The sequence below is a fragment of the Eumetopias jubatus genome, unplaced genomic scaffold (genome assembly GCF_037043125.1).
Source record: "Eumetopias jubatus isolate StellerSeaLion01/CBP00866 unplaced genomic scaffold, mEumJub1_p1.0 scaffold_15, whole genome shotgun sequence".
Classification (NCBI taxonomy): domain Eukaryota; kingdom Metazoa; phylum Chordata; class Mammalia; order Carnivora; family Otariidae; genus Eumetopias; species Eumetopias jubatus.
The window spans coordinates 1,310,460-1,330,831 of NW_028274821.1; the positions used below are offsets into that span (position 1 = coordinate 1,310,460).

General features: G+C 63.2%; 2 protein-coding genes across 5 annotated transcripts in view; both read left to right on the forward strand.

Annotated features, from left to right (window-relative positions):
• Positions 1-20,310, forward strand: part of LOC148162354 (lysine-specific demethylase PHF2-like) — a 70,844-nt gene extending 50,534 nt beyond the window's left edge. For 3 of the 4 annotated variants that reach the window (XM_088018741.1, XM_088018740.1, XM_088018742.1), the window contains 14 exons: positions 100-241; positions 2,688-2,874; positions 3,548-3,710; positions 4,201-4,288; positions 4,660-4,766; positions 5,923-6,014; positions 6,950-7,039; positions 8,134-8,502; positions 11,458-11,577; positions 11,922-12,037; positions 13,425-13,603; positions 13,681-13,751; positions 14,393-14,556; positions 19,084-20,310. In XM_088018741.1, the coding sequence (XP_087874867.1) occupies positions 100-241; positions 2,688-2,874; positions 3,548-3,710; positions 4,201-4,288; positions 4,660-4,766; positions 5,923-6,014; positions 6,950-7,039; positions 8,134-8,502; positions 11,458-11,577; positions 11,922-12,037; positions 13,425-13,603; positions 13,681-13,751; positions 14,393-14,556; positions 19,084-19,474 (2,279 nt within the window). In that variant the 3' untranslated portion in view covers positions 19,475-20,310. The remainder of the gene's footprint in view (positions 1-99; positions 242-2,687; positions 2,875-3,547; positions 3,711-4,200; positions 4,289-4,659; positions 4,767-5,922; positions 6,015-6,949; positions 7,040-8,133; positions 8,503-11,457; positions 11,578-11,921; positions 12,038-13,424; positions 13,604-13,680; positions 13,752-14,392; positions 14,557-19,083) is intronic. The other variant, XM_088018739.1, reaches the window with a different exon arrangement.
• The window catches only part of PTPDC1 (protein tyrosine phosphatase domain containing 1), a gene marked incomplete in the record, with an annotated part of 669,594 nt that overhangs the window by 366,492 nt on the left and 282,730 nt on the right, over positions 1-20,372 (forward strand).

Here is a 20,372-nt window from a genome sequence, read left to right on the forward strand (position 1 = left end):
CACAGGTGGACATCACAGCCCGAGCCTCCGGGTTCAGCCCCACTTGGCAGCCTCCCCGGCACCTCCTGCCCCACTCACTGCCCCCTGCCCTGCCCACAGGCCCAGAGCGGAGCGTGGACGTGACAGACGTCGCCAAGCAGAAGGACTGCAAGATGAAGCTGAAGGAGTTTGTGGATTACTACTACAGCACCAACCGCAAACGGGTTCTCAACCTCACCAGCCTTGAGTTCTCTGACACCAGGTGAGCGCCCGCCAGCCCCGGGGCCGCCGCCCGCTAGCTGCCTTTGAGCTGCCCGCGGTGCCAGCTTGCAGTTTCTCTTCTTGTGCACTGTGACGAATTCAAACAGAAAATAAGCAGCAAAATGCTGACTCCTCCTCCAGCCGGCCCCCATCCCACTCCCCAGAAAGAGCTCACACTCACACACTCATGCAAACAGCCACACCCACGCACGGTGCACACGCTCCCATGTCCCTGCACACGCACACATCCGTACCCACTGGCCCACGTGCCTGCATCCACAGGTGCACTCTTGAATTCACACCTTCAGCACCGCAGGGTCGTGCTCTGCACCTGCTCTCCACGCCCCCCCGCCCCGCCACCCTGCCCCTTCTCAGCCTGAGCTCCGTGTGCCAGGCCTGCCCAGCTTGCTGCTCTTCTCAGGGCGGAGGGTCCAGCATGATGCACCGTGGATAATGCACCGTGGCTGTCTGGGGCCCACCTGAGTCCAGGCTTCTGTGTCGTCGGAGGCTGGCCCTGCCCCCAGTCTCTGTGCCCCTACTCTCCGAGTACCACGGCTCTGCGTGGCCCCACCTTTCCTGCCCCTCTGTCAAATCCCTGCTGCTCTCTGGCTGGCCCCTCATGCACCGTAGGGCCTGAGTTGTTGACAATGGTCTAGTTTAAGCATGGTTTCACTTTTGGAGCCTTTCCATCTTGCATACTTCTGAAAAGCTCAGCACATAGCCAGATAGCTCGTGTGCAGAAGGGCGGGTAGGAAAAAGAGTTTCTGGAAGCCTCATGGAGACAGAGTACAGAGCTGTTCCAGGAGCCCCGACAGGATGTTGTAACTGGATGCTGGGTTCTGTGTGAGCTGCCTGGCAGCAAAGATACAAAGGGAAATAGGATGGGTTACGGTGTCGGGAGAAAGCCTCCTCCTGCGAGTTCACGAGAAGGGTGTTTTCCCAGGCTGTGTTGTGATGGCGTGTTGCTTTCCTACAGAGTGCACACTCAGGAATGTCGCCATCAGCTTGGTCTGCTGAGCAGCCTGGGGTCTTCACAGAGAGCCGCGGGGTGGCTGAGCTGGGGGGAGTGGGTGCTTTGGCTTGGGGTTTCCCCTTGGGCTTCTCGGGGCCCCCCCTTTGCTGGCAGAAAATGCGTGTGCCTCTGGTGTCCTCAGGCCCGATCCGAGGACCACGGGAGTCACGCACACTTCCTGCTGGGCCGTTGAGCAGCTAGGGCTCTGGACTACACCATCTGAGAGGCAGAGGGAGGCCTCCACGTAATCAGTGTGGTCTGTCCCCGGGGACGTCGGCTGGGGCTGCAAGGGCTGGGCCTGACCCCACGGGCCATCTGTGGGGGTCTCAGGGTTTGCGGCCTTGGGGATCCTGCACTGACTCACACGTCCCCTGACCCCAGAGGCACCTGCTGTGACAGATGGAGAGTGATGTGCCTGCTGTCTGTTATGTGGACATACATGGTTACCTCTGCACGTCACCCACGGTGGCCTCAGGTGTCTGGGGGCCTTGGGACACTGCCCGTCCACCCTGGGAGAATGCACGGAGCAGCTGGTCTTGGCGGCAGGAGAAGGGGCTGGCTTTGCACCCGAGGAGCCGTCAAGCAGGGAAAGAAGGGCATTTGTGGCCATGTTGGGAAGCCCTGGTGTGTGGTGTGCAGATGGCCCCGGGGCTGTAGGGCTGGGCCCCTCTCCTGTGGCCGTGGAGGGTCTGGGGCCACCAGGGGCCTGGGCTGGTTGAGGAGGGCGCTGGGGAACAGAGAGGGACACCAGCTGGGGACATGCCGGGGAGTTAAATGTCACTGAGGTCAGGGTGGCAGGGCTGGGCGTGTGGTCCGTGACTGTCTCGTCCTGTGGGCATGGCCTTTGGTGCAGAGCTGTGCGGTTCTGCCCCACCCACGGCATCGAGGACACCGGGCTGTCACTGCGCGACGGTGATGCAGCCCCGTGCATTTTAGTCAGGACGGTGACATTTCATCAGAAAGGCCACCTTTGCCTTTCCATGTCTACCTTGGAAAGGAGTCCGCTGGCTTGACGGTGACCACCAGCCCCCGTGGCCTGCTGTGGAAAGCAGCTGCTTTTCTCCAAGCGATGCCCAGGAGCGCCTGGGCTGTGTGTGAGACGCGCCATTTGCTGCCTGCCTCACCGTGCCCGGCAGCACCCTCCCGGGCCAGCCCGCACAGTCCCTTCTGGTTCTGCGGGAAAGGGCTGTCCCCAGTTCCCCGGGAGAGACTGGTGTTCGATCTTGGCGCGGCCGCGCCCGGCAGCTGGGCATCTTCTTCCCCCATGAACCTTAGTTTGCTTGTCTGTGGGACGGGGGTGGTGCCGCGTGGCCCAGGGTGGACGGATAGGTGAGAGACGTGGCGCGTGAGGAGGGATGCGGTCTCGGAGCCCCCTCCTGGCCGGGCGGCCTGGCAGACACCCGCCACTGGTGCCCCTCCCGCGCGTCTGCCCCAGGATGTCCGGTTTCGTGGAGCCGCCTGACATCGTCAAGAAGCTGTCGTGGGTGGAGAACTGCTGGCCTGAGGACGCGCTGCTGGCCAAGCCCAAGGTGACCAAGTACTGCCTCATCTGTGTGAAGGACAGCTACACCGACTTCCGCATCGACTCGGGCGGCGCCTCTGCCTGGTACCACGTGCTCAAGGTAGGCGCAGCCGTCTCCGTGCGCAAGGCCGCCTGCGGGCCCCGCGGGCCCGGTGGGGAGGGACGTGGTGTCCGGCCCTCGGGAGGCAGCGGGGGGCTGCGTGTCGCGTGTCTCTGCGGAGGGGGAGGCTCATGGAGCAGCTAACGGTGGCCCGCTGGAGCGGGTCCCAGGGCTCAGCAGTGTGCGTGCCCAAAGAGAGGCGCGCAGTGCTGGGAGGACTTCCTGGAAGAGGGGCCTGCCCAGCAGCGGGGGCAGGGCTGAAGGCTCCTGCCAGGGGGGCAGGGAGGTGTGAAGACAGATGAACAAGGGGATTGGAAGGAGACCACCAGGGTCTCCCCACACCTGCCTGAGCCCGACGTGGGATGGGCAGCTCAGCTCATGATCCCGCCCTGGAACCTACAGGGCGGGGCGGCCCAGACCCCAGGGCCCCCAGGAGCGGAGCTTTCCTGACAGTGGCTCCTGGCTTTGCCGCCGCATGGCTCACTTGTCCCAGTTCACAGACTACGCATTGCAAGGCCCACGTGGCGCCACCTTTCAGGGAGGGGACGGTGTTCCCGCCAGGATCCTCAGGGTCCGTGGGGTGTGGTGGGCTCTGTCCCCCCTCCCCCAGCGTGCCGGGTCGTGGTGGGCTCGGTGCCCCCCAGCGTGCCGGGTTATGGCCTCTCGTTGGCAGGGGGAGAAGATCTTCTATCTCATCAAGCCGGCTTCAGCCAATATCTCCCTCTACGAGCGCTGGCAGTCGGCCGCGAACCACAGCGAGATGTTCTTTGCTGACCAGGTGGATAGATGTTACAAGTGCACCCTCAAGCAGGGCCAGACGCTCTTCATCCCCTCGGGTGAGCACCCCGTCCTGTGCCCCATCGTAACTGCCAGGCTCCCCACCTTTGCCCTTGCCCTGGGGGCCTCCTGCTCTGCCGCGACCACAGCATCCGGGGAGTGGGCTCCTGGCCGAGGCTTGTGTCTGAGGACGATCTAGGGGTGCGCGCACTCTCCTGGGTTGTGGCAGCTCGGCCTCGGCCCCTCACCCTCCGTGTGGGGGTTGGGGGTGCTGGGCAGCCCGACCTGGGGCAGGCGGGGCCGGTTTCTTCAGTTCCTGGATTGGTGCCAGGCAGGAATGCCAACGTGGACACAGGCTCTCCTACCGGGAGGGCCCGGCCACCCATCACGTGGCGGGAAGGGTGTGTGCGGGCAGCCAGCCAGGGTGGAAGGGGGCACCAGGGCAGGCTGGAAGATGCCGAGCTCATGCGGCTGGGGTCAGGGCAGGCAGCGGCTGCGAGCCCGGCCTGAGAGCGCGCTGAAGGGCTAGCCACGTCCCTGCCTCGCCAGGCTGGATTTACGCTACGCTCACACCTGTGGACTGCCTGGCCTTCGCGGGACATTTCCTCCACAGCCTGAGCGTGGAGATGCAGATGAGGTAGGGCCACACCTGCCCCGGTCCCACCCAGCCGGGGTCCCTGCTGCCAGGCCAGTGTGGTGGCACCCCCCTGAGTTCTGGGCATGCCATTAGCCTTGTCTGTGGTCCTGCCAGGGCCCCTGGGTGACCTGGTTCCTGGACAGCCTCTGTGGCCCTTGGAGGGTGTGGGGTGAGTTGAAAGGCCTCTTCCTGGGCACTGGCCGCAGGGCAGTCATTCCGATGTGGTCCCCTGTTCCACCCAACCATGCAGGGTCAGGGGGCAGAGTGGCACAGCCTTGGTGTGGCCTTGTCCTGGCTGTGACATGGGCTCACCCTTAGTGTCACTTGCTCGGTGCTGAGTGCCCTGGACAATTGTTTGCTATGGTTTCCAGAGCATATGAAGTGGAAAGGAGGTTGAAACTGGGCAGCCTGACTCAGTTTCCCAACTTTGAAACAGCCTGCTGGTACATGGGGAAGCATCTGCTGGAGGCGTTCAAAGGTACGGGTGTGCAGGTTGGCGTCTCTGATGGTGGCTCCAGGTGTCTGGTTTGCATGTGGGGCTCGGGGATGTGGGTGTGGGTAATAGCTATGCTTTCATGCAGCCGGGCGGCCAGACCCTGGGGCGGGCTGAGCTCTGCGGGGCAGCGTGAGGCTGGATGGCATCCCGTGGGGCTGTTGATGTTTTGGAAAGAACGCTGGGATGTGTGTTCCCGGGGCCTGGCATGCAGAGCCTCATGTGACTGCTGATGGGGCTCATTCCGGATGTCGAGAGGCCTGGGGGTCTGCCTGGCTCTGGGCTTGCAGCTGAGGGACCCCTGTGGCATATCCCTGCCCTCCACCCCTGGCTTTCGTGGTCAGTGCCCAGCTCCCATCGGCCAGGCTGCATTCCCCCCGCAGGCTGAAGCCACCTCATCCGGAGCCCTTTGTACATTGACTCTTGCTTGAGATGGGAAAGCTAAAGAGAGAGATCTCGATCTTGCCTGGTCAGGTTTCAGTGAAATTTGTCCATCCCCAAATTCAGATCCCCGAGTTTCTCCCTGGCAGAGGGTGTGCCTAGGAGTGAGCCCATGGGGGCTGCCCTGGGGGCTCGTGGCAGGGAGGTGGGATGGGGCAGTGTGGGCAGAGCCAGACCCTGGGGATGGCCTGATGGGATGACCGCTGACCAGCCGGGTCTGCTCCTCCGTCAGCGGCCCAGAGTAGCAGCCAGTCCCCTGGTGGCTCAGAGGTCCGGCGGCTCTGCCTCTGCAGTGAGCTCCCCGGCCAGAAGGGGGGCACTTGGTCCCTTCTCTGCAGGGCTTGCCCAGCCCCCAAGGGCGTCTCAAGAGGCGGTGCTTGTCCCCGTGGCCACAGTGGGAGTCCCAGCTACCACTGCTGGGCAGAGGCCGCATGAGGTGTGGGTACACCTGCGGCCCCTCACTAAGGTGGGCCGGGGGACAGGCGGAGGGGACAGGCCCTGTGGGTGGATGGTGGGAGGGCCGGTCCTGCCCCTTGCAGGGCATCTTGGACAGGTCCCCCGAGGTTCCAAGATGGACCGTTGGCAGTTGGGCAGGTGGCAGTGGGTGGAGGTCCAGCCCTGACCCCGCCCCTGCCCACCATGTGAGGTCGCCTGCAGGCGGCACACACTCTCCTGACCCAGCCCCTCTACCTCCCGCCAGGTTCTCACAAGTCTGGGAAGCAGCTGCCTCCCCATTTAGTCCAAGGAGCTAAAATTCTCAATGGTGCTTTTAGATCATGGACGAAGAAGCAGGTAGGGAAGTGGGCCAGGTTGTCCCTGAGCAGAGGGGAGCGTGGCTGGTGGGGAGGCCTCCCCAGTGCTGGTCCTTCCTTTGCTGGGTGCCCCTTGCCCACCTGTAGCAGGGTGGGGGTGCTGGAAGCAGTTTCTGGCCTGAGGGCTGGGGGCCGGGGGGCCTGGAGAGTCTGTAGGGGGAGGGTGGGTGGTGGAGATGGCGCTGAGTGCACCTGAGGGGCAGGGGCAGGGTTGGACTCAGGATGGGAGATGGGAAGAGCCTCTTGGCCTCCCTGGCCACAGCCTAGGCATCAGCTCCGAAGTGGGCTTCACTCTCTGATGTGGGCCTCCCTTTCCAGTGTGTCCCCCCATTGTGCCCCCTGTAGCAGCATATGGCATTTTACCCCCCAAGGTACCCCCGACAGTATGCCCAGTGCCCCCCATGCCTCCCCAGCAGCACTGTCTGGTACCCTCCCAGGGCTGTCCTACAGCCACATCTCCGGCCTCAACGGCCTGGAACCGTGTCTGGTACCCCTCCCACCTCACCTCAGCCACGTGTCCAGGGATAGCAGCCTGGTGCCTAGGAAGGAGGGATGGCCTGCATCCGCTGCCCAGCTGGTGGTGGCCTCGGACACCTCGTCTTCTCTGGGACCCTGTGGAGATGGGTGGTGGCAGAGCCGTCTTATGAGTCTGGCTGGGGGCTGACTTGCTCGGGGAGCCAGTCCTTGCCTGTGTCAGCCCTTGCCCCGTGCCTGTCCGGGCTGCCGGGGTGCTGGGCTGGTAGGCAGGAGATGACTTGGAGGGACAGTGTGGGTGAAGCAGGATCCTCGGCAGTCAGGCCTCTGCCTCGGGGACCCTCTGGGTGGGAAGGGGGTGGGGCAGTGTGGCCTGGACGGGTGGATGTCGGCGCCCGGCTTGGGCAGCTGACTGCCAGCCCTGCGTGTGCTGCCCTTCAGGCTTTGGCAGAGCATGAGGACGAGCTCCCAGAGCACTTCAAACCTTCCCAGCTCATCAAAGACCTCGCCAAAGAGATCCGCCTCAGCGAGGTAGGACTGACCCGGGGGGCCACCAGCCCTGGCCGGGGAACCCTCTGCCTGCCTGGCCCTGGCCCTCCCCACGGCTGTTGACCAGGGTCAGCCGTGTCTGAGATGGCTCCTCCCCCCAGCCCTCTGAGGCAGGGTCATTGGCATGATGGGGACTCCGCGGCACCTGTGGCTGCCTGTGGCCTCCTGGCCGGAGCTCCCCAAGTGGGTGGGGAGGGGTCTGGAGGGCGGAAAATTCCAGCCGTCGGAGACCCTGCTAGTGTGAACTTGGACTGCCCCAGCCTCTCCGTGCCATGGGGTAGGATGGCAGTCCCCACCAAGGAGATAGAGGGGTCAAATGGCTGATGGTGTAGACGAATGGCACCTTGTCACATGGGTACTGTAGATGAATGTGTCACACAGTGGTGTAGATGGATGTGAGCATGTTGCATGGTTGCTGTAGGACAAATGTGTGTCACAGAATGGTATAGGCAGATGTGAGCATGTCACATGATGCTGTGGATGTCAGCATGTCCCATGGGTGGTGTAGATGGATGTGTTGTATGTTGGTATAGACAAATGTGAGTGTGTCACACGATGGTGTAGACAGATGTGAGCATGTTACATGATGGTATAGGATGTGAATGTGTCACACAGTGTAGACAGATGTGAGCGTGTCACACGATGCTGTAGGATGTGAGTATGTCACACAGTGGTGTAGACAGATTTGAGCGTATCACACGTATTTTATGTTGGTGTAGACAGATGTGTGTCACATGACGGTGTAGACAGATGTGACTGTGTCACACAATGCTGTAGGCAGATGTGAGTGTGTCACACGATGCTCTAGGATGGATGTCAGCATGTCCCATGGGTGGTGTAGACGGATGTGTTACATGATGGTGTAAACAGATGTGTGTCACACGACGGTGTAGACAGATGTGAGCATGTCACACAATGCTGTAGGATAGATGTCAGTATGTCCCATGGGTGGTGTAGACGGATGTGTTGTATGACGGTGTAGGCAGAGGTCCTTTCTGCTGGAGTGTCTCCCACAGCCTGGGCTGAGGCCCTCCTGGCAGGAGGCAGTTGGCCACCTCTCCTTCTCCTTTCCCTAGAATGCCTCCAAGGCCGCCCGACCTGAAGTGACCCCGGCCATCTCCTCAGATGAAGTCTGTTTTGGGGACCGGGAGAAAGAGGAGCCCCCATCCCCTATTGAGGCCAGCCCTCCTCGGTCCTTCCTGGAGAAAGTATCCAAAAAAAAGACTCCCAAAACCGTGAAGATGCCCAAGCCATCCAAAGTTCCCAAGCCCCCCAAGCCCCCCAAACCCCCAAAGCCCCCCAAACCACTGAAGCTCAAGGATGGGGGCAAGAAGAAAGGGAAGAAGTGCAGGGGGGCAGCCTCGCCCACCATCCCCAACCTGGACCTTCTGGAGGCCCACACCAAGGAGGCGCTGACCAAGATCGAGCCTCCCAAGAAAGGCAAGGTGGGTAACCTCACCCTCCTGTCTGTGGGCAGAGGGTCTGCAGACACCTCAGGGGCTGGCCTGTGGGGTGGAGCTGGGGCTGCTGTGTCCTTATGAGGCTCAGGGTAGGTGGGCTCTGCCCCGGTGAGCTTGGTGCAGTGGGGAGGGAGCCTCACGGGGAAGGCAGTGGTGTCTGTGCTGGGATGGGGGTCACCACACAGGGTCACTTGGGGGGATGAGGTGATTGGCTCCTCCTGGGCCCAGGCATTGGCTGAAATCTGAAGGTGGGTCAGGTGCCCAGTGGAGGGCAGTATGGAGGCAAAAGGGAGACTTATGATGTGGGCAGTTACTTGAGGGGCCTGAGCCCCTACAGACAGTGAGAGAGGCAGACCTGTCCCTGGGGACCTGTCAGTGTGACCAGAGGCCCTTAGGTGTGGGTTTCAGGGACCATGAGTCTGAGACCAAGCCCCATTGAGTGGGAGGTTATTACCCACTTCTCAGGGTGGGGGGTGGTCAGTGACAGCATTACAGGGCTGCAGTGGGACACCTCGGTTTTCCCTTCCTTAAGGCAAAGAGGGTGGGTTGAATGAACAGATGAACAGATGGATGGATGGCAGGAAGGGGGGAGAGAGGGAGGAAGTGGGGAGGGTGCATGAATGGTGGATGGTAGGTTGGATGGATGGATGGGTGGGTGGGTGATGGGTGGATGGATGGATGGATGGGTGGGTGGGTGGTGGGTGGATGGATGGATGGGTGGATGGGTGGATGGATGGATGGATGGATGGATGGGTGGGTGGGTGGTGGGTGGATGGATGGATGGGTGGATGGGTGGATGGATGGATGGATGGATGGATGGGTGGGTGGGTGATGGGTGGATGGATGGATGGATGGGTGGGTGGGTGATGGGTGGATGGATGGATGGATGGGTGGGTGGATGGATGGATGGATGGGTGGGTGGGTGGTGGGTGGATGGATGGATGGGTGGATGGGTGGATGGATGGATGGATGGATGGGTGGGTGGGTGATGGGTGGATGGATGGATGGATGGGTGGGTGGGTGATGGGTGGATGGATGGATGGATGGGTGGATGGATGGATGGATGGATGGGTGGGTGGGTGGTGGGTGGATGGATGGATGGGTGGATGGATGGATGGATGGGTGGGTGGGTGATGGGTGGATGGATGGATGGATGGGTGGGTGGGTGGTGGGTGGATGGATGGATGGGTGGATGGATGGATGGGGGGGTGGGTGATGGGTGGATGGGTGGATGGATGGGTGGGTGGGTGGTGGGTGGATGGATGGATGGGTGGATGGATGGATGGATGGATGGGCATGTGGGTGGATGGATGGATGGATGGATGGATGGATGGGTGGGTGGGTGGATGGATGGATGGATGGATGGATGGATGGGTGGGTGGGTGGGGGTGGTGGGTGGATGGATGGATGGGTGGGTGGGTGGTGGGTGGATGGATGGGTGGATGGATGGATGGATGGATGGGTGGGTGGTGGGTGGATGGATGGATGGATGGATGGTTGGATGGGTGGGTGATGGGTGGATGGATGGATGGATGGATGGGCATGTGGGTGGATGGATGGATGGATGGGTGGGTGGGTGATGGGTGGATGGATGGATGGATGGGTGGGTGGGTGGTGGGTGGATGGATGGATGGATGGGTGGGTGGGTGGGTGGATGGATGGATGGATGGATGGATGGGTGGATGGGTGGATGAATGGATGGGTGAATGGATGGATGGATGGATGGGCATGTGGGTGGATGGGTGGATGGATGGATGGATGGGTGGTGGGTGGATGGATGGATGGATGGATGGTTGGATGGGTGGGTGGTGGGTGGATGGATGGATGGATGGATGGGCATGTGGGTGGATGGATGGATGGATGGATGGTTGGATGGGTGGGTGGTGGGTGGATGGATGGATGGATGGATGGTTGGATGGGTGGGTGGTGGGTGGATGGATGGATGGATGGGTGGGTGGGTGGTGGGTGGATGGATGGATGGATGGATGGATGGTTGGATGGGTGGGTGGTGGGTGGATGGATGGATGGATGGATGGGCATGTGGGTGGATGGATGGATGGATGGGTGGGTGGGTGATGGGTGGATGGATGGATGGATGGATGGGTGGGTGGGTGGATGGATGGATGGATGGATGGGTGGGTGGGTGGATGGATGGATGGATGGGTGGGTGGGTGGGTGGTGGGTGGATGGATGGATGGATGGGTGGGTGGGTGGTGGGTGGATGGATGGGTGGATGGATGGATGGATGGGTGGGTGGGTGATGGGTGGATGGATGGATGGATGGGTGGGTGGGTGGACGGATGGATGGATGGGCATGTGGGTGGATGGGTGGATGGATGGATGGATGGGTGGTGGGTGGATGGATGGATGATGGATGGTTGGATGGGTGGGTGGTGGGTGGATGGATGGATGGATGGATGGGCATGTGGGTGGATGGATGGATGGATGGGTGGGTGGGTGGTGGGTGGATGGATGGATGGATGGATGGGCATGTGGGTGGATGGATGGATGGGTGGATGGATGGATGGATGGGTGGGTGGTGGGTGGATGGATGGATGGATGGATGGGCATGTGGGTGGATGGATGGATGGGTGGATGGATGGATGGATGGGTGGGTGGTGGGTGGATGGATGGATGGATGGATGGGTGGGTGGTGGGTGGATGGATGGGCGGGTGGGTGGTGGGTGGATGGATGGATGGATGGGTGGGTGGGTGGTGGGTGGATGGATGGGCGGGTGGGTGGTGGGTGGATGGATGGATGGATGGGTGGGTGGGTGGTGGGTGGATGGATGGATGGGTGGGTGGGTGGGTGGGCTCTTGCATGTGAGCCAGCGGGGAGGCAGGGGCTGTGTGCTGTGTGGCTCTTGGTTTGCCCTATAGCCTCACGGATCCTCGACACCCTCCAACATCCACTGCTGGGTCATGACTGCTGTTTCTTAGGCCACAAAGAGTGTCCTGAGTGTGCCCAACAAGGAGGCGATCAGCTCGCAGAATGACGTGGAGAGGCTAGAAATCCGAGAGCAAACTAAGAGCAAGTCAGAAGCCAAGTGGAAGTACAAGGTGAGGTGTGCGGGGATGTGCGTGGGCCTGGTGGTGTGGGAGGAGGTGTGTGTCCACCTGTCCCCAGGGTGGGCAGTGAAGGTATAGGTGTAAGTGTGGCCTCCGTGGGGCTGCCTTCCATAGGCACGGGTTGAAGGGGCTGGGTGTGCCACTGTCCGAGTCAATGGACGGCCCTGCTTGAACTCACACTCCCTGGAGCTGGACAGTGTCTTGCAGGCCCCAGGCTACAGAGAAGGGGGGCTCCTGGATGATGTGGTCAGAGGGAGGAGGCTGGCCTGTCGCATCCACTCGGCCCACTGGTTGCCTGTGTGGGGCTCAAGGAGGGTACTGGGTTTGCTTTTCAGAACAGCAAACCTGACTCTCTGCTGAAGATGGAGGAAGAGCAGAAGTTGGAGAAGTGTCCTCTCTCAGGGAGCAAGGACCCCAAGTTCTCGTTTTCCTTCAACAAGAGACTGCTGGGGTATGTGCAGGCTCATGCACACGTGCCCTCCCCCATCACACATGCTCGCACACAGCATGCACACAGCACACACACGCCTTTGTGGAGGGCTCCCCAGGTGAGGCCCCCTCCTGGGCTGGCAGAGCCCTTCCCTACCTCCCAGGCTGGTGGCTCTGACAGCTGGAGAGGGGGCAGAGGGCAAGAGCGTGACTCGGTGGCTGTAGCCCAGTTGCTGTCCTGGGCTGGGAGAAAAGAGGTAGGGTGGGTCAGGGCCCTGGCCTTGGGGCCCAGAGGCCAGTGTGAACCCGGTATTCTCAAATGTACCTAAAATTATGGCTGAAATGGGGACTCTGGAAGAAAGATTTGTGGGGCTTCTGGGGCCTGAGAAATCAGGAGGGCTTCCTGGAGGAGGTGACACTGTGCTGAGAGGTGGAGCACCCAGCCTGGGAGGGTGTTTGTGTGGAAGTGGGCATGTCTGGGTTCCAGACCGTGGGACAGGTGTGTGTCCGCCGACCAGCTTGGCAGGCTGGCCACACTTGGCCTGCTGACACGCCCCAACTAGTGTGGTCTGTCATTGCAGTTGCTTGCTCAATCTGAAGTCGGGGTGGGTGCCCCTCGGTAGGAAGCAGCGCATCCCAGTGGGAAGGGGGCTAGCATTCTGCCGTGGGCTTCAGTTCCCTTGTTGCAGGTGGTGGGGAAATGGGGCCGGGCAACGTCTGGGGCCCTGCAGAGCCTGGGATGATGGGGCCTTATTCTTGAGAACTCTTGGCGTTGGGCCGAGGCTGCTCGGTGAGCAGGTGGGGTGGGTCTGGTCCGAGGGCCCGGTGCCTGACCTCATGGCCCTGGACATGCCGGTGATGGTCCAAAGCTCAGGTGCTGGGCCCCGGGGGCTTTGGAGACGGAGGAGGTGGCCGCGGACAGGTCTCCAACCGTGTCACAGATGTGTGTGCCCCTGCTTCGCCCACATCCCACAGGGCTGCCCGCTGCCGGGAGTGGGAGCCGTCCCGGTGCAAGCTGATGACGGCCCTGCCCCCGCCTGCTGTCCCCATTGCTGGGCACGGCCAGAACCCTGCCTCGCCCTGAGGGGAGGCCCAGCTGAAGGATAGCGGAATTTATTTTTCCGAAATAGCTCCGCAGGGAACCCGGTCCCTTGGTGCTGGCTCCGTCTGAAACCGAGCTGGTGCTGGACCCCAAGGTGGGGGGCGGTGAGGGGCACGCCCTCAAACAGCCTGAGGAGGGGCCGGGCACCCACCCCGTGGGCCCTGTGCCGTCCTCGCTGGGGCCACGGCGTCCGGGAAGAGCCTGGGGGACGGGGACGGGACGGGGATGCGTGTGGCCAGCTGCTGGTCCTCTGAGGCCCCGGATGGGGTGCAGGGGGGCACTGAACGCCCCGCTCCTGCCACCCTAGCTCCAAGGCCCTCAAGCCGCAGCCCAGCCCAGGCGTGTTTGGGGCCGTGCAGAGCTTCAAGGAGGACAAGCCCCAGCCGGTGCGGGATGAGTACGAGTATGTGTCGGACGACGGGGAGCTCAAGATTGACGAGTTTCCCATCAGGAGGAAGAGGAGCACCCCCAAGAGAGATTTGTCTTGTGAGTGAGGGCGTGAGGGTGGGGAGTGGGCCGTCCTCCCAAGACCTCTGCCAGACGCACGTCTGCTGTGCTTTCAGTCTTGCTGGACGGGAAGGAGCCTCTGGCCTCGCCCGCTACGAAGCCAAAGCTGGACTCGGCACTCTATAAGGTGAGCGCACCTGTGCCGGGCCCAGGAGGCCGAGCCTGGTGTCGGTCCTTGTCTCGGGCGGTCCTGCCACGCAGCGGGACCTGGCTGACGGCCTTGCGTGCGGGCTGCGAAAGGGGTCGTCTCTACCTTGTCTCGGGTGTTCTCATGGGGAAGGTGGCCTGGGTCCTGGCCGTGGCCCCGCGGAGGAGGGATGAAGACACAGGGCACGCAGAGGTCTGCGGGTCTCTGAGTGGCTGCCCGCCACGAAGGTAATGAATGGGGGGGACGCGGGGCCAGGCCTGCCACTGTGCTGTGGAGGCTGAGGTTGGGCCACCTCCCACCCAGGAGCCACCAGCCGGGGGCTGGCGGGGCTCCCCGAGCGTGGGCGTGAGCTCCCACCGGCTCTCTGCCCAGCCACGTGGCTCCTCTCGTATCTGTGGTCAGGGCTGCGGCTCACGGGCAAACAGGGCAGGGCGTGGCGACAGCTCCGTCCTCTGGGGCAGGCCCGCAGTCCTGGCGGAAAGCCCCGGGGCCCAGCCCCGCCCGCAGTGCTCAGTACAAAGGCTGGCTCTTCATAAACTGTGAGGAACGGCTTTTTCTGGCCAGAGGGAAACAGCAGCTCTCCCCCAAACCCCTTCTGACCTGTGGCTTTGTCCCCGCAGCAGAGTGACGACTCCTCGGACGAGGGCTCGCTGCACATCGATACAGACACCAAGCCCGCCCGCAACGCCAAAGGGAAGAAGGAGGGCGTGGGCTCGGCCGCGGGCATCCTGGACCTGCTGCAAGCCAGCGAGGAGGTCGGCGCGCTTGAGTACAACCCCAGCAGGTACGTGGGGGCCCGGCCCCGTCCGGAGTCAGGCGCCCAGAGCAGGACCCACTCAGCAGAGGGGTGCCGGCTGGCCAGGGAGCTGAGTGGGAGCTAGTCCCACCGGCCCCCAGGGTGTGCAGAGCTCCTGGACAGCCAGACGGCAGGCGTGGGGGAGGCTGGGCGGCCGTGGGTGTGGGGCCGTGTGAGAGCGTCGGAGGGGCTGCCCCCTCTGGGGGCCTGCGGAGGAGCAGGGCTGGGTTCCGGGCTGTGTCGTCCAGCTGTGTCTCTCTAGACATGCCCCAAATGCTGTGGAGGTGACGCAGGAAATTTTCCATGGCACATGCCCAGCCTCCTGGTCAAGGGCACGTGGTGTCTTTGGGACCCAGGGCTGCAGAGACCTCACCCCGAGGGAGGGAGACGGTCGCTTCAGAGCTTGGGGACAGAAGAGCCTCGGGGAAGGGCTGGATCTGCCAGGTTCCCAGGTGACCACACCCAACTGGGGGCGAACGGGGACCAAGCCAGACTGTCCCTGAGTCCCCACGTGCGTCCAGGGAGCCCACTCACTGCAGCCATGGAGGCCCGGGTGGCAAGATTGCTTCTGCCCAGGCCTGCCCGGCCCGGCCTCCGATGTGAGCGGAATGGACTGAGCCCTCCACGCTTTACTGGGTGAAGGGCCTCAGCTCGGTTCTCTGGTGATGGCCCTGGTTGAAGTCTTTCTCCATCCAGCTAAACCTTGTTTGTAAGTGGGATTTTCATAAGTACCACAGACAGATAACCAGGGGGTCACAGCCTCCCCGGTGGGGGGACCTCCGCCGCCGTGGGGGCTGGTGCCCTGCTAGTCCTCAGGACAGAGTGGACTCCCGTGGCAGGGCAGCTTGCTCAAGGCCACGCTGCTGGGAGGCGGCCCAGGCAGGGGTGACCTGCCTGAGGAAGGCGAGGCTCGTGCGGCCTGCGCGGTGCTCGGTCCCCTCTGTCTGCCTCCGAGGTCGTGTTTGCAGAATCGAGGTCCCAGGGCTGTGCGGGCCCGCGAGGAGGCTGCACACCTGGCTGGTGTCAGACACATAGGGGCCGAGGAGGTGGATTCGGCCGTGCTTGGGAAGGGCTCCTGCTGACCAATGGCTGTGCCTTCTCTCGGGGACGTCTGTTCTGTGAGCTGTGTTGTGTTCACAGATGGCCGGAGGCGCGTTCTCCCCGGGGGCGTGGCGCGTGGCTGGCCGCGTGGGCAGCCCTCTGGGTGTGCGCTCCCGCTCGGCGCTCAGTGGTTTCTGTCGATGTGCAGAGTGGGCCCCTCACTGCACAGATGTGCTGGGCGGGACCTGGCCTGAGGCCCCTTTGCTGGGAGCTGTCTGACTGTGACCCCCTTTCCAGGAGGGCGCTGCTGTGGCCCTGGCCCCGCACCGCCTTGGGGGTGCCTTTCTTCTGGAGGAACTCTGCCTAGCCCGCACCTCAGCTATAGCCATTTGTGTTCAGACCCCGGGGAGGCAGGGTCCCGGGAGAGGTGCGGAGACACGGGCACTGCGGCCTGGGCTCAGCCCCGGGGAGGAGGGCGGCCTGTGAGTGGGTGCGCTGCTCACAGCTCTGCAGACATGCACGTGGGCCCCATGCACGTGTGCACCCACACCCACCCACATGTGTGCACACGTGCCCACCAGGCCCACCCCCTCTGTCCGCTGCAGGCACTTCCTCTTCCCAATCTCCCATTTGGAGAGCAGGTCAGTTTTTGATGGTCCATTTGCTCTGTTTTAAGTTTTCACTGTTGGGAAAAAACAGCTGAAAAAAATGGAGGGAAATATGTTAATTTCTTGTGCATGGTTTGCTGAGTGTTTACCGCTGGGGGTGGGAGGAGAGGATTTTGGTATGATAATTGGAGGATTAAGAGATTATTTTCCATGTGCTCTGGTTAGACTTTGCTTCTTGATTGGCCGGCCCTGTGTGGACAGACCGGCGGCCCGTGCCGCATGCTGCCCTGGGCTCCATGGGCCTCCCTGTCGGCTGCAGCCAAGCTGAGCTGGGACCACGCCGGCTCCGGGGCAGGGGACGCTCGCACTGGGTGTCCTGTCCCTGCGGGCAGCCTGGTGACTGCCCAGCCTTGAGGCTGGGTGAGGAGGCCCAGACCTTCAGGGCAGGGCTGATGGGGCCACATCCGCACCTAAGAGCTGGGTGTAGCGGGTGCTGGGCCGGCCGTGGGCTCCTGCTGTCTCCTGTGCAGGTCAGTGGTCTGGTGCAGCAGTGATACGCTGTGTGCTCCTGGTCGGATCTGGACAGCCCTTTGCCTGTGCAGTGTGGATGGGGCAGGCTGCATCACAGGAGTGGGGCAGAGGGGCCAGGAGCTCCTGACTGTGCAGGGGTCTGGCCAGACTGATTTTCCCACTGTTTTGGCTTTGAACTGCAGTCCTGTTTGATTCCAGCAGAAACCAGAACACTGAAGTCCAGTGTGTCTGGGACAGGGCCCAGGGAGGTGGTATTTGTGGAGGGCTGCCTGTGGGGGGCCAGAGTCCCTGGCCTGGAGCCCAGCAGTGACCTGGCAGGACGGCTTCTGACCAAGCTTGCTTCACTGGGCCCCCAGGACCTTCAGGGGCGCTCTGTATCTGCTCCCTGGGGCCAACTCAGTCTCCCCCAACCCTCCAGCCCCAGGTTTGGGAAGCTCCCATTTCTGAGTGGGGACGCACGGCCCCTTTTCATTTAAACAGTCCTACTAAATGTGCTTCAAACACCTGGAGGTGGGGCTGGGGCTGGGGGTGGGGAGGGAGTGGCATGAGATGCAGAGGATGCAGAACCCCCAGGAGGGCCTGTGTGGACTGATCCTTTGGGTACTGCTTTGGGGTCACAGTAGTCCTGCAGGTGGGTCCATACCCTGCAGGCACATGGAGCAGGCGGGGGCCTGGAGGTCAGACATCAGGGTGAGACCCTGTGGCTGCTCCCTGGGCCTTCTGGGTCTGTGGTGGGGTGGAGGGCTAAGCCAGCCTGTGGGTCCATCACCCCATGCCTGGCTCCTGGTCCTGTCTCCTGGGGGTCCAGGGAGGGGAGGGAGGGTCAGCCCAGGAGGGCCCGATGCAGTGGTTTGGCTGGGGGCCCTGCAGGCCAGGGTGGACTGTCCTGCCCCCTGTGGCCAAAGCCTGGGGTGATGGGTAACAACGAGGGCCAGAAATGGCTCCTAAGGGGAGACGCCTGCTGGTCCAGGGCCACTGGGAGCTGCCTGGGCTGGTAGCTGAGGAGGTCCCCCGAGGAGGCCCAGCAGGATCCCATGGGAGGGTCCACTGGGAGGAGGAGGTGAGTGAAGCTTCTGGAGGAGCCCAGGCCTGGGCTTTGAGCGCTCTCCCCATCCAGCCATATCCAGGACCCTGCTGTGCACGGGGCGGGGGAGGGGGGTGTTGGGGGGAGGGCTGCCTACCCCTCCCAGAGCCCAGGCCAGCAGAGAACATGGTGCCAAGGTAGTGGCACAACCTCACTGGGTATCTCGGAAGCCAGAGCAGGTCCCAGAGGGAGGGAGCCGGTGCAGCTGGGAGGAGGTGATGGGGGGTGGGCATGGGGCAGGCAAAGAGGGTGTGGCAGGACACTGGGGGCGGCAGGGCCAGGAGCTGGAGGGCAGCGGGTGCCGGGGTCAGGTCAGCGGGAGGCGGCCTCAGGGAAGCTGGGCATCCGTGGAGTGACTGAGAGGAGCTGAGCTGCGACTGAGATGACATGTGGTCATCGCGTAGAGAACACAGGTGGGAGGGAGCAGTTGTCAGAGGCAAGAACGGGCATCCCCCCCTCTCTGCTCCCTTCTCTCCCTCACTTCTCCCTGTGTTCCCTCTCCACGCTCTTCTCTGTCCCTGCAGAGTGTGGGGACAGAGGACTGGCCATTTCTAAGTGGGAGTCATCAGCTACCACTGTGCTGCACCCCATGCTGCCTTCTGGCCACTGGGTGGGAGGGTGCCTGGGCTGTGAGCCCTGGGCTGTGGGCTGAGTGCCATGGCTGTGGACTAAGTACTGTGGGCCGAGTGCCTTGGGCCGTGGGCTATGGACTGAGCGCTATGGGCTGTGGGCTGTGGGCCGAGTGCCATGGGCCACGGACTGTGGGCAGTGGGCTGAGTGCTGAGGGCCGTGGACTGTGGGCTGGGCCATGGGCTCTGTCCCGTGGGCTGTGGGCAGTGGGCTGAGTGCTGAGGGCCGTGGACTGTGGGCTATGGGCTAAGTGCTGAGGGTCGTGGGCTGTGGGCTGAGTACCATGGCTGTGGACTAAGTACTGTGGGCTGAGTGCCTTGGGCCGTGGGCTATGGACTGAGCGCTATGGGCTGTGGGCTGTGGGCCGAGTGCCATGGGCCACGGACTGTGGGCTGGGCCATGGGCTCTGTCCCATGGGCTGTGGGCCGAGTGCTGTGGACCACGGACTATGGGCAGTGGGCTGAGTGCTGAGGGCCGTGGACTGTGGGCTGGGCCATGGGCTCTGTCCCGTGGACTGTGGGCCGAGTGCTGTGGACCACGGGCTGTGGGCTATGGGCTAAGTGCTGAGGGTCGTGGGCCATGGGCTGTGTGGGCTGAGTGCCTATCTCTCTGTGCCTCCAGCCAGCCCCCGGCCTCCCCCAGCACGCAGGAAGCCATTCAGGGAATGCTGTCCATGGCCAACCTGCAGGCCTCTGACTCCTGCCTGCAGACCACGTGGGGCGCCGGCCAGGCCAAGGGCAGCTCACTGGCGGCCCACGGTGCCCGGAAGAACGGGGGTGGCGGCAAGAGCGCGGGCAAGCGGCTGCTGAAGAGGGTGGCCAAGAACAGCGTGGACCTGGACGATTACGAGGAGGAGCAGGACCACCTGGACGCCTGCTTCAAGGACTCAGACTACGGTGAGCCCTGTGGGGGGTGCGGGCGGGCCCCGGCCTGCCCCCCTGGGAGGGGCCTCTCCGCAGTGCTGCTGGGGCTCGTCCTCGTGTGGAGACCCTGGCTCTTCTTTAGGAGATAGGAAAGCTCGCCTTCAGAAGCACGTAACTCAGTGGAGTGTGCGCCATTGTCACCACCCAGAAGGGAACCCTCCCTGGCCCCCGAGTCTCCCGTCCGCGTGCATCATGTCCTGGGTGCAGGCAGTCCTTCGCGGGCTCGTTACGGCGCAGCCAGAGTCAGCGCCGGCGGCACACATGCTCACCGTCGGCTGCTCGCAGTCGCCTGGTGGCTTCCTCCTCTTGGCCACTGTGGACACTGCTGCTGTGCTCGCTGGTGCAGGCGTTTTGTGTGGCCGTGGCCGTGGTGCCCCCGGGCACGGACCTGGGACGGGGTGTGCTGGGTTGGGGGTCCATACCCGTCTTGCCTTCTGAGGACCGGCCCAGCCATCCCCCACACGGCCGTACGCTCAGACACGTTGAAACCCCATCCACCCTGTCTCTGTGTGAATAACAACAGGTGGGAGGGAGCCACTCTGGTGCCCACAGTGGCCCAGTGGCCCACATCTGTGGGGGGCAGAGCAGGGACCCTGAGGGCATGACCCCTCACCCCCCACCACAGCCCTCCAGGCTGTGCCCTCGGCAGGGGCTCCAGGCTGCCCCGAGGGGAGGGGCCCAGGAGTGCGCACCTGCCTGCACACCTTGGCCTGCCCCCCAGGGATGCGTAGGATGCCCCAGGGCCTGGGATGTGCTGGCCCCAGTGGTGCCGGGTCTGCCTTCAGTCCCGATGCCCCCGAGCTCACACTCCTGCCCCTGGAGAGCCCTCCCGAGGGGAGGCTGGCCCGGCCCCATCTGGTGGACACAGACTGACAGCAGTGAGCGCCCCTTCTGGGCTCCTGTGGGGGGCAGGGCGCGCCCCGGATGGAAGGATGAAGCTGAGCGGGGGCACCTGGGAGGCACCCAGGGCTCCTGGGCGGGGCTCCC